The sequence below is a fragment of the Balaenoptera physalus genome (genome assembly GCF_965194825.1).
Source record: "Balaenoptera physalus genome assembly, chromosome: 11".
NCBI classification, from domain to species: Eukaryota; Metazoa; Chordata; class Mammalia; order Artiodactyla; family Balaenopteridae; genus Balaenoptera; species Balaenoptera physalus.
The window spans coordinates 29,026,920-29,040,877 of NC_138896.1; the positions used below are offsets into that span (position 1 = coordinate 29,026,920).

At 32.0% G+C, this 13,958-nt stretch overlaps 1 protein-coding gene across 3 annotated transcripts in view; it reads right to left on the reverse strand.

Annotated features, from left to right (window-relative positions):
* Nucleotides 1-13,958, reverse strand: part of CD2AP (CD2 associated protein) — a 113,422-nt gene that overhangs the window by 4,322 nt on the left and 95,142 nt on the right. For 2 of the 3 annotated variants that reach the window (XM_082411671.1, XM_082411672.1), the window contains 4 exons: nucleotides 7,683-7,795; nucleotides 6,846-6,947; nucleotides 5,573-5,742; nucleotides 2,950-3,013 (listed from right to left, as the gene is read on the reverse strand). In XM_082411671.1, the coding sequence (XP_082267797.1) occupies nucleotides 2,950-3,013; nucleotides 5,573-5,742; nucleotides 6,846-6,947; nucleotides 7,683-7,795 (449 nt within the window). Of the gene's footprint in view, nucleotides 1-2,949; nucleotides 3,014-5,572; nucleotides 5,743-6,845; nucleotides 6,948-7,682; nucleotides 7,796-10,171; nucleotides 10,246-13,958 lie in introns of those variants that run through there. The other variant, XR_014250472.1, reaches the window with a different exon arrangement.

A 13,958-nucleotide genomic window follows, 5' to 3' on the forward strand; every position in this document is an offset into this window, starting at 1 on the left:
GCATTGCTGGAGTTTCTCTTCTAGCATGTTTATGTTCATTGCTCATCATTAGTCCTTTGTACCACTCCTCAGTATAATTTAATACTATATAATGTTAATGTTATAGTAGTTCAAAGTATTACTTTTCATTTGGGGGGAAATATAATTTCTCTTTTAAACATATGATCCTGAGACTCTAATGCCTTATTAAGTGTATTAAGTATCAAACTTTTCCCACCAAAAAAAACAAATTTATAATACAGGTCAGTGAGAGGCTAAGTAACAGCTGATTTTGCTGGGAAAATATAATCAAATGAAATTCTTCAAAAAAGAAACAAATAGTTCATTTGACTCTTTCCATGATTTTTATGACAAATTAAGTCATATATACAAATTTAGTATTGTATTAGTTCCTCTTGCTAACCTTATTACTTTATTTTCATATATGAATATGTGTTATGTATAAAATATAAGGAATGAAAGTCAAGAAACATTTGTTTTTAATTTTTCAATTTCTACCATGTTGCACACTGGGAATTTAACATATATTTAGAAGATGTATTTTTAATATCTATCTTCTAACATTTATTAGTTTGACAAAAATTTGTTAGCAATCTAATATGTATATAGCACTGTGCTAGGAGCTATGGGCAAAGATGAAACAGAAAAAGATCCCACCTCCAACAGTACAGAAGATGGGCAAAATAAGTACATAATGTGAATAGTGATAAGACAGAAAATTATTACTTACTCATCTCTTACAAAACTAAACAACATGAATTTGAAATAAGAAAAACTGCTTTTAATCAGAAGACTGGTGGCCAACTCAGTGAATGTGATTGAGCAGGGCCTTGAGAATCTACAGAACTTGGGCATGATAAGTGAGACAAAAGGAAAATCCATGAAAATACAGTCAGAGTAAAAATTCAGACAAATTAACTGTAAGGGACAATTGAGGATTAGCAAGTGAGGAAAGAAAGATAAACTAGGACCAGGACATAAGAGACCTCATTTGCCAAGTCAAGAAGTTTGAACTTCATTCAGCAAGTAATAGAAAGTTTTCGAAAATACTGAGCAAGGGAAGACAAGATAAGAATGAGAGAAACAAACAAGCTAAACAGAAGATAACAGCATGAGAAAAGGACAGAAACAGTGGGAATAAAGAGAAAAAGGTTAGGGAGTACAGCCAGTAGGCCTAAAAGTTAGTGGAATTAGAAGAGACAGAAGTCCCACATCTGCGTGACTAGAAGCGCAACAAACTTTCAACACACAGAAAATCAGAATCTGAAAAGAAGGTGCTACGTGTGACAGGGGACATGCTAAGTCTAAGTTCACAGTGGAACATCCAGGGAGTCTAATAGCTGGAAACTCAGGATAGAAGCTGGGAAAAGAAGAACTAGATTTCAATGGCAGATGCACCAGAGCTAATTATGATAACTCCTGGACACAGGCGAGCAAAGAGTAGATGCACAGAGAAGGGGGCTAAGCACAACATGGAAGGAACACCTCACTTAGGTGAGGAGAGATGGAGAAGTCAGACAGAAGAATGCACGGCCACGTAAACCAAGACATACTTTGAAAAGGTGGTGATGGTAAAAATGTGAAGTGCTGTAGAAACCGAAGAGACATAGGAGTTGCCATCAGTAAACCCAAAATGCAAGGGGTTAAGGACTGAACTAAAAGTGAAGAATTAGTGACTGCAAATGTATGCTTTTCTTGTTTTTTGTTTTGTTTTTTTTTCTTTTTTGCAACAAATGAACTGCGAATGAAAAGAGAATACAGATCAAGAGGGCAGCTAGACCTAAAAGGGGGCTTTTTATTTTTTGAATAAAGAGGAAAATTGAGTATTTTCAGGGAAAGAAAGGAGACTGCCAATAAAGGTTATGTGTCAGATATGAGTAAAAATGGAGTTTTGATAATCTGCCAAATACCTTCACATATATTATCTCAACAACTAAAGCTGAACGAGGTAAGTGACCTCTTCGTTCAAATGGCGTAACTTAATCCCTGAGAGCAAAGGTTCTGGAGTCTGGCTGCTTCTATTAAAAATGTTAGCTCCACTGCTAACTTAATCATTCTAAACCCTGGTTTCCTCACTCTTAAAATAGGAACAATAATGCTTACAAGTTGTTATGTATCCAATGAGACAATGTTCAGAAAGTGCTAAGCCTGACAAATACGTAGTTCTGAACTGAAAGTCAGGAGGGTAAGTCAGAAGAGGAGCTCAAGTTTTTTAACGGCAAGTCCCACGTTCTCTGTTTCACAGTGCTAACAAAAGAAACAGGGTAAGTAATGAAGCAAGGTAAAAATAGGGAGGAGTATGCAATACTTAAACACAGAATGGGAAGAGCCTCTTAAAAAAGGCAGGAAACACTTTCTCTGAGGTATGCAAAAAAAATACAAAAAAAAAAAAATACAAATGAAGACCAAAGTCAGTGAGGATGGAAAAAAGGAAGATAAAGAAAATAAGTGAAACTGTCAGTCATCAGCAGAGAGTGAAGATGATGACATTAGCTACAAAGTAAACTCAATTCAGTGAGAAATTAAAGTCAGCAAATCTATAGCCATCCCGTTACCATCACCACCCCTGCCCCCAGGCAAAAAAAAAGAAAAAAAAAGTTTAACTGTGAAGAAAAGAGAACTACAGCTCAAGAAAGAAGGAGTGTTGAGTGCAAAAGATCTAGAACTAGACACTTTTAAGAGGCAAGAACCATGTTTGCTTTATTCATGAGTGTATACCTTGTGCCTCGTGTCTATGAGACTGAGTGCTCAAAAAACATTTGCGGAATGAATGAATGGAATGTGGCAGGGAGTCAACAAGAGATTAATTAAATGGTGACCAAGCTGTAGGGAGTGTCCAACTAAAGCAGGATAGCATACTTTGTGGTGGAACCAATCACCCAGTTGGGTTGGAAAAAACATGTCTGGTTTATGCTGACTACGATCTCAATGCTGGAAGAAATGAATTACCTCTAGATTACTTCTCATTGCCTTCTCTTCTTCCAAATCTTTTCGTAGTTTTTCCAGTTCTTTCCTAAAAACAAAGTATTTATTACTGTTAAGTCTTTTGATTAAACAATATATATTTGACTAAAGTTAATAGGATCTCTGTTGCCTGATATCCCAGAACATAGGGAAAACTTTTAAAGGAAACAGCCATATTGACTGAGAAAAAATTCAAATTCTCTAGTTGAAATGATTCAATACAACAGTTAAAAACACAGCAAAATCATGGCAAACCTGAGATAAAGAAATTTTTAAGTGAATACAGGTAATTTTCCATATTCAGTTACCATCCATTTCCAAGGCAGGACACACAGCCCAAATAATTTGGGAAAATGAATGTGAAAATACGTCACAGTGCAAGGCAAATTATAATTTTTAATACAATAACCTGTACTTTACATATCTCTTTGTTTTTTTTTTAAATTAACTATTACATTAAAATCCAAAATCCAAACCAATAAACAAAAAAATGCAGCCAACAATCCCTCTTCTGTAACTCATGTTTTCATTTTTCTAGGTTCCCTTGCATACTTTTATATAGTCATTTTCCCCTCCATTTCGTTTTCCAAGAGGAACTCAAGACTTTTAAAATACTCTTTGGAAAGACTTCTAAAATATCTGATAAATAATATATGTAATTCATTAATATTTTTATTCATTCTACAGCTTATTTAGGAGCACCTACGGGCAATTTGTATGTGGATTTATTATTTCATTATAGCACACCTGGTATCAAAAATGTAAAATGTCAAAATTAACAAATCAGATTGTTCTCTAACTGGTACCTGAGAGGTGCTCAATAAATATTTACTAGATAAATGAACTTACAGTTTATAATGTGCTTATTGCAGAAACTGTGGATAAACCTGCCAAACTTAAACGAAGATAAACTGAAGAATTCAAGAAATATCATGTGTCAAATTTTCTCTCTCTATATGATATAAATGTGCACAATATATTTTTTTAAGTAGGCATTCAAGATAACTTTATGTTTCTATCTAAGAGATGTTTGTAGAAGTGCTTGCCAACTACAAATACATCATGTTGTTAATCTCAATATTTTTTTAAATAAATAATCCAATGTCAACAAAGAAATGGAGGAGAAACAGTGAGTTCAAAATCAGTGGTAACACGGTCTCTGGCGATGACTATTATACCAGATGCCAGATTCCATGAGATACTCTTAGAGGCCAGAGAAGAAGCTGGAATAGGGGAGGAGCACCTGAACCCTCACCCTCAGTTCAGTTAGATTAGCTGATCTTTGATCTATTTTACCTACTGGGCTTTTGCAGAAGTATGTTTAAAATGTTAACACATTTTAAAATTCAAATAATAATGTTTATAAGAAAAGATCTCTAAATCAATAGAAGATCCAAGTTTGAGTTCTAGCTCTGCCACTTAAGAGCTGTGTGATCTTACATAATTAGCTTTACCTCTCTAAACCTTTATTTCTTCATTTAAAAGAAGGGAGGGGACTATAGCAGGTGATCTTTTAAATTTATTTTAGCTCTAAAAAGTCCCTAACTTTTACTTAGGCATGCCTCACCATATACCATTATCAAAAACTTTCAGAGTTAAGAGAAAGGCCTTACAGATCACCTACCCCAACCCATTTGTTTTATAAATATCCAACTCAACCCCAGCAGAAACAGTGATCAAAGTCCTCTGAGAAGAAAACCAAATGTATACACAGATACACCACAGATCCAAAATAAAATGGCTTTTCCTAATACTTTTAAGACTAATTAACCCGTGTTTGACATTTCTAGCCTCAAATTATGTGTTTAAGGTTCATCTATGATATAACATGTATTAGTACTTCATCTCTTTTTACGGCTGAGTAACATTCCATTGTATGGATGTACCACATCTTGTTTATCTGTTCATCAGCTGATGGACAGTTGGGCTGTTTGCACTTTTTGGCTATTATGAATAATACTATAAACATCTGTGTACAAGTTTTGTTTGAACACTTGTTTTCAATTCTCTTGGACAATACTATACCTTGGTGAGTAATTGCTGGGTCATATGGGAACATGAAATTTAACTTTTGGAGTAACTGCCAGACTGTTTTCCAGAGCAGCTGTACCATTTTACACGAGGTTCCAATTTCTCACATCCTTGCCAACACTTGTATTGTTCATATTTTTTATTATAGCCATCTTAGTGGGTGCGAAGTAGTATTTCATTGTGGTTTTGATTTGCATGTGCTAATGACTAATGATGTTGAACATCTTTTCATGTGCCTATTGGCCATTTTTTTATAATCAAGCTACTAGAACCAATTCTATAATCAAGCTACTACTTTCTGTTTTAACTGGTTTGCTTTTTCATAATTGGGCTAGGTTTTCTTACTCAAGCTTTCCAATTCCTAATTAGAATAACTAGAATTAATAGAGTTTCTAATTATTATGTTTTCTAATTCAAGCTTTTTTGCCTAGAGAGACACTATCAATAAAAATTTCTCTGAAAACAAACTTGCTCATACTAGAAACTTGGCAGATTACTTCTTTACTTGATATAATTTGAAAGAATTCTTTATACATGTGTTAAGTAGTGCTCAAAGAAGAAAATAAGGGCTACTTACCCATGATCCTTTCTTAGTGCTTCCACAACACACAGCAATTCAACAATCTGAGCTTTAAGTTCATCCAAGGAATTTTCTGTTTCTAGCTTAGCTTTGATTTCTAACGGAGTTAGAAAAGCAGCTGTATTTGGTTTAGAAGCACTTGAAGGTGTTGAAAGGTAAACAGATGGCTGAAAACATATAATAAACAGAAAATTTTTATTTGTACTTACATTTAATATTACGTTATAAATTCAAAAGATTTTTACTGCAAGGAGATAAATAACTGAAGTAATACTTCCAAGATAAATAAAAAACTTGAAAATCCAAAAAGCAGTTTGATGTTCATAACTGGAAAAACCACTGAACGACCAAAGAATAAACTTGTAATTACTAAGGGTTTTTGTGAGAAATGTCAAGGGCTTTATTTAAAAAAAAAAAGAGAGAAAAGAAGATCCGTTAGCTTTATCTTATGGTTTACCTAGTGGAACATCTAGAAGCAAGAATATAAAAGCATTATTAAGGTACTGCTTTGATCCTTCATATTAAATAGTTATTATTTAGAATATCCAGAGAGCACCAATTAAAAGCAATTATGAAGGATTTAGTAAGTCCATAGAAGAGGCATTAAAATGGATCCATGGCCTGACATTCTTTTACCATTTCACTTAGGTAACAGCAAGTAAAATTTCAATAGACTGCTAACAGCTGAGAGAATTCAGATTAAGTGTATCTGATAAACTGAACAGCAGTCAAATGCGTTGAAATGAATTTGAGGAACAGGCATGATCTTCTCAAATATAAGATGTGTGTCAGTTGTGGTAATACTATCTTAAATTAAAATGGCAAGGGTTTAGCAAAGACTCTTACCACCACGTAACAGATGGAAGAATCCATGTATTCTACCATTCATTCCAGTGTGTATTCAGGGCTTATTATGGTGCCAAGCACCAAGTTACATAAGGAGTAAAAGAGTGATGGCTTCTGCCTAAGGAGTGCATGTTTAATGGGAAATGAAACAAATGTATATAGATCTATGCCTTAAAAAAATATGAAACATGTAACATTTGTATTACTCATTTAAAATAATGTGACTCTCCTAAAAAAGATCTACAGAGAATAATGTAACTTAAGTTTAACAGTAATTGTTTTATTTTATTTAGTTTTAGTAGGAATTATTTTATTTCCTGGCAGAAGAAATAATTCTTCCTGAAGGATACTTTAAATTCCACAATTTTGATGTTCACAAAGAACCCTACAAATTATACAAATCTTAGACCACAAGGCACCTTACCTTTGGAGAGTAGCATGAATCCTTCTTAAATTCAGATGGCTTTACCTTGGCACTATCATCTTCTTTTGGTAACTTCAGGATTTTTTCTGGGCTTTGAGTTGGCTGAATGATTTTTTTTTTTAAATCAAGAAACAGAAAACACCAAAGAAAGAAAAGGCAGTAAGCATCTGGATAATAAAGTAAGTAACTTTTATCACTGTTTTCAGCAGATACTGTTCCAGATATTCCATTATTGTTAACAGGATTTTACATAATTTCATGCTGAATAACACACTTGCGTATCTTGAGGGCGGAAAAACAGCTTGCCTATTAGCAACAAAAATTTTCCCTACTTAGGTAATTAAAAAGCACAATAGTACTTAAGAGCTAATGTATTAACACTAAAGTACTACCAGTATCCCAGGCAATATACTGAGAGCATAAAAAGAAGTTACACATTTAGAGACCAGGATTAGTACTACAAAAAACACTGACTATTTCAGGGGGAAAAAAATGTTCTCATTCCTTCCTGAAGTGAATATGTACCACTCAATTCTAATTACTGCTTTTGGACAAGTATATTGCACAGGTCCCCTGTCCCCTCTCGACACTGTGCTCTGTGGTTATGGTCTTAGGACAACTCTGCTTCTGATTCTGTAACCTTCCATTCCACGTCCTGTGGAAATGAACAGGTCTCTTCCCCCATATCTCTTAAATACAACCCTTGGCCACTTGAGTATAGCTATCGTCCTGATTTTTAAACTTCAGTGGAGCTATAAATCCTCCCTCGTTCTTATCTTCAGAAGGACTCTGGATTTACTAAATTCTCTGTGCTTTATAATACTAAATGTAACTCACAGAATGTCCACCATTGAAGCGGCCAGGCAATCTTCTTCCAGGCATCTTCGGTCTATTTGCAGTGAGATGTAGCAAGTTTTCTGAGGAAGCTATGTCATCAAAATTTACAAGATCTGGAGAATAAAAGTAAACATATTTATTAAGAGACAACTGCACATTTTAAAAGGCAAAAAAGAACGTCTCTGGATTTTTAACAAACTATAAAATTAAAAAGAATACCACCAAGACTCACAAGTTGACCTGTGCTTTTCATATGCATTTGGAAAACAACATTCACCCTCAAAAACTAACATCCTCTTTACCTGATACATTTTATATATTAACAATATAAAGTTCATGTTTCTAATAGAGACTTAGACCTCAACAAAAGTTCTTACTGAAAGATATAAATCTGTACCACAAGTTGTAGTAGTATGAAAAAGCAGTCATCTTAAGTTCTTGCTTATAAAAAAAAACACGATCTACTTCTTCAGCTCAGAATTAATTACAACATATCAAAAAACTTACTTATGAAATGTGCTTTAAAGTTCAAGTAACATCCTAATATTAAAATTTTTTAAACTCAATTTTATCTGGGACACTGCTGCTTTCCAATTGCATTTCTTAATGTAAACTGAAAGTGTAATTTAATGTCTTCATATATGTCTGTGCATAGTGTACTGTAGCCGGGACTCGATCTGTTTATAGTTCACTGTACTTCTGCTTAGACATTATCATGTGTAGGAATCAGACGATAGTTATAAATCTAAGGCAAATCAGATACCAAGAGAAAATGCTACATAAATCATCCATTTGCTTCCCTACCACCAAAGGCTGGTTTACCTCTGATCCAATAACTTGAGTTTAAGGACAAATCTAGGTAATTTGTATCTCTGAAACAATGGTATATAATACCTTCCCTTTTTCTAGATGGTCCAGAAAACCCTGCTGAAGGAGTTGATCTTTAATTTTGAAGCCCAGATATCTATAAGTGATAATAAGAACCCTAAGGTTAATTCCTGGCACTTCCACTATCATTATAATTTTCCTTTGGCCCAGATTCCAAACTAAGAATATTAATCACAGTCAATATGCCGTCACTCATTATGGCAGCAGGTATCTTTTGCCTTGTCTTCCAGGTATGGAATCAGTCTTCACGTTGCCATTGCCTGGAAGTTTATAATGCTTTCTGTCAAATACTTAGATGTCCAAACTCAGAGAATTGTTATTTCTTAAAAGAAATCTAAAGATACCTATCATTACTGCCCTTAAAGCTTACTCATCAAATTTCATATTCAAAGTAATTTATTTAGAGAATTTTTTTTAAAGGGATGGAGGACACAAAGGTAAAACAGGAAGAGGTTACCACTAACTGGCAATATACATTTTGTAACAACTGTAAGTATTTGTTGACCTCTGTTAATTCTTTTCCATCTTCACATTCTGGGATTACTTTGTATGTTCTATCTTGGATCTAGTCACTAGGCTAATATATCACAACAGGCAATCTAATGGTCTTGGATTAATTTTTGTGTTGAGTTGTTCAATAATTGTCTATAAATAATTATAATATACAACAAACCACAATAAGAAACACAGTGGCTTTAATGGAGAATGCATTATATAATGTGAAAGACCTTGAGCTTAAACATATATTTAAATATCTCATTTGTTAATTTCATAAACAAAGAAAACAATATTTTAAAAGATGTTAAAAATATGCTGTAGTTTGAAGGGTTAAAAATTGTTTTTACATCGATAAATATGTATTGACAACCTACAAAAAAAACCTTGAAAAGTACAATCCATTTTGGCCTGTGGAGATTATTTTCAAATGCATATTTAAGCAACTTTTAAAAAGAAAAAGAAACAAACAAAAACAAAGGAAGAGATAAAGATAAATTAAAAGGGTAAATAAAAGGAAGATTTACAAAATTATACACCATGCTCATGTAAAAATGTCTTCTATATGTCCAGTTTTGGGCCACAACACCAAGACAAGTAATTTTACTATTCTAAAACTCTCTCAGGTCCTCCATTTAAGTCATTAGGTTAGTAAAATGAAATAGTGCACATTTCTGACTCATGATATACTTGAATGCTTTTAAATTTACCTAAGAGTGGTATCAGTGGATTTATATTTTACACAAGGCATAAAAGGCATGACAATTACTTAAGTCTTGCCATCACATTGTCACTCTGCCAGCCATTTACATGTCTACACAGCCTAAGACATGGAATTTTAAAATATCAAAATAAATATAAAATTTTGGGAGAAAAAAACTGACTTTTATGGTTGTCAACTAAAAAAAACTTTTATCAAAAGAATATTTTAAACTATCAAGAAAAAATTTCCAATACGAATTTCATTTTATTTTAAAATGGAAAACCAAAAGGGTTAGAATAGACAGACAAACACGTACACTTTAGTAAAATTACAAAGAAAAATCAATGTGCACCACCTATTCATATTGACTATATTATTTTTCTTTTATAAATTGTCATCTTACCAAAATGGAGAAAGGTAGGATAATTTCCTGACACGTAAGAAGGGAAACATGGCAAACAGGCTAGGAAACAAAATCTGGAAAGAAAAGTCAAGGATAGGAATGTCTAGAAAAAAGACTAAACCAAAAAAATTATTTTACAAAGCAGGAAAAAGGAACAGTTGTAGAATGAATAGAACCATTTTAATGTTTAGCAGATATTGCAGTTTATCTAAACTTACATTAAGATGTGTATTAGATTTTAGATTTATTCTTTTGTCTTTCAAAAGGAAAAACTATGATTAGTATTAATTTCAATATACATTAAACTAGAAAGAAGTCTTTTTTAAATTACTCACTGAACACCAAGACAACTTCTCAAAGAATGTTTTAGTACTAAAATTAGAGGTCAGAGTAATAAATCAACATATTAACAACTCATTGATATAGTTATAACTGAAATTAAACCACCTTTTAGTCAAAGTTTTGGTCCTCAGCACATGATAGTAGTTACAATAAAAGAGGCAATTTTAATTCTGGTATGGTATAATAGGAAAAAAATATGCCAAATATTATTTTTAAATATCCCACTATAAAAATACAGTAGTGCCTTAAGTGATACTCTCTATAATGATATTATCAAGGAAATTATTATTAGAAAATAACAATTTTAATTACTGCTCTTATTTCCCAGGTAAATTCTACATTTTGGGGTATGGTGTTTTGTTTTAATACTAGTTTAGATACAGGCTCGCTTTTTATAGTGTCTACCACTCAACAGGTAAACATTGTATTAAAAAAATCTCACCATAAATTCTTTCTGGAAGAAATAAATGAATAAATATTGGGAAATTAATTCAAACAAAATAGATCAATTATTAAATAGAACTGAAGAGAAAGAATGTTGCCCTATTTAACAATGAAGGTTTTCAGATCAAATAATGTATGTATCTCTAAAATTTCCTTTAATCCAAGAAGAATTTATCACAAAAGATAATGAAAAAGGATAAAATACTACACTCTAAGAATACTTCATCAACTGTGCTTTCTTAATGAAACAGCTATGTTTCCACTAAGTTTTCTATCTTGTAGTTTAAAACTAACTGTAAACCAATTTTACTTCCTGGAAAATTTACTATTTTAGAAATACTTAGACTATGTGAACTTTACAATTAACTTGTAGTAGCAATGAGACTATCCTAAACCAATTTTTGATGAAGTGTTGGAAAAAGAGAAAAAAATTAAAACATGGTCTGATAGCTCTGCAATTTGTAGTACTATCTTGTATCATATATGAGAATATTTATGAAAAATCTTAAAAAAAAATGAAACAAATTGAGTATTCTAGGAATGTTTTTCTTATATGAACAAAAAGACTGTATTTATATACATGAATATATATGTTTATATATGGGTTTGTATACAGCCATATCAGAAAGTAACGAAAGGAATTTACATCCTTAATAGATAAGAGCAGAAACAGAATAAGAAGTGATTAACAGTGGAGGAGGGGAAGAAGAAGGGAAATTACATTTTATAACAACTTCCATGTCAGGTTTTCTAATAGGTATCATAGATATAATGGATCATTCAATTGTTAGTTAAGTGAGAAAATAAGAGAAGAAACATGCCAATGACCAATTAGCTAATAATTTAAAACTCACATTTTTTTAAACAGCAGATTCTACTATATCATTTTGCCTCAAATTACTCTTTTACAAAATAATTAAACTCTAAGGAGATTTTCATGTATGTTTTAAACTTTCTGAAACTTACATTAAAGGGCTGGTTTCATGTCATTTAAAAAAATTAAAACCTCAAACTGAGCCATATATGTAAATTAAAACATGCCTTAATCTAATGCCAAATTTGAGGCGGTATCTAATACAGAACACAGTTTTTTTTATAAGGTGCCAACAACTCAAAGAAGAGGTAAAACACTTTTATACTACAAGTACTAAGGACAGGATATTCTAATTTTAAAAAAAGGAAATAAGGAATAGTCTGAGTTGAGATTGGAGACATAAGCTACTTGCTGTCAGCAGCTATGCCTTTTATCTTAGCATACTATTTGTGCCCAAAACACTACTGCAAATACACAGCTGCTCAGTAAATATTTGCTACTTAATATGAACTCAATTTCCAAAATTTATATTTTCTGAACTTTATAGGGTGTAAGTGCAGTACACCAAAGGCAGTGTGATAGTGGAAGATATAAAGACTGCAGCTTGCAAGTCAGCTGTTAGTTTTTTGACCGTATATGTGTCTTGGCACCTCTAAATTACTTCATTATTTATTTTAACAAAAAAGCAAACTAGAAGTTAGAAATTTTCAAACTCTGTTCCACAAAGCCTCTCATTTTTAATGAAGAATAAATAATAGCTATGGATATAAGACAAGAAATGGGACTAAAAACAAAGGAAAAAATAGAACTTTTCAACCACCAATAGCCTGACATTGTTACATGGTATTTAGAAATGTACCAAAGGAAATAAAGCTTGCTGGTAATCATATATAGATGAAGCTTGGAAAAAAAGTGAATATTTGTTTTAACTGACTTAAATTTTTTTGGTAATTTCCACGACTTTGAGAAAACTAAATAAAGCAAATGTTGAAGAATGATACAAAGTAACAAAAAACACAGAAAAAAAAAATAAGCTCTAAATATTACTCTTTCAGCTCCCAAAGAGACTCATCAAAATTTTAGACTTCTGATAAAGAAAGATTGCAGAAAATTGTGGAAATTCAAAAGATAATACCTACGGATTTTTGATATCCAGAGTTAAAAGTGTGTGCTTAAATTTTTTTTCTCTATTACTTTTGAAAACACATTTCTAGCTACATTTTAAATCAAACAGAAAACAGTAAGAACTAATAGAATTACATTTTTTACCACTAACCTCAATTTAAAAAAAATTAAAGGATATTTTTAAAAAACACGAAGTTTTTTTTGTTTTTTATTTAACTAACAGTAAATTACAACAATTTTCACCAAAAACATACTGAATATATTTGAGTGACTGTCTAAAATACAATCAATGTCTCAATTTCCAGAAATTATTGATGAATATGGCTTCATCCAGATCAGGTAGGCTCCAAATACATGATGAAAGATCTATAAGACATTTCAATTAAAAATCTGAAGGAGACTATGCTTAGGTTAGAGCTTTTGTACTGACAAACTAAAGAGAATGAAGAAAAATAAAATCACCTAAAAAATTTGAAAGGTAATACGTAGCGCATTTTACAATAGAGTGACAAAAAAAATCTTAGTGTAACTGGCCTTCAAGTTTAAATGTAAAGAAATGTTAACTTGAAGCTAAAAAATACGTTGACATTAATTTTTTTTAAAGAAAATCACAGAGAACTTTATATAAAGGGGATTTAAAGAGTTCTCTTCTGGTTTACATGATCTTGAACACTTGCTATGTCCTTAGCTTACTTCGTTTAGATGCAAAATAGGGGAAAATGGCATCTACCTCTTAGAGTCAGTGTTAAGATAAAATAAGAATATATATGAGAAAATGCTTTTAAAATGTTAAAAAACTAAAAACGAATGCAAAGTGCTATAAAGTAACCATTACCACAAAGTAATGATGGTGCAGTGCCTTTAACAGTGAGACCTTGTATCAAGACTTCTCTGAAGCAAAAAAAAAAAAAAAGACTTTTCTGTTTCAAGTATTCCATTTTACAACTGAGAAGTATAAAAAACCAGGAGACAAAGATGATTAATGGGCTGAAAAATCAGTCCTAAAACTTAAGGAATAATATTTAGCTAAAGAAGTAAAGCCTGCTGAGATAGATAGATATA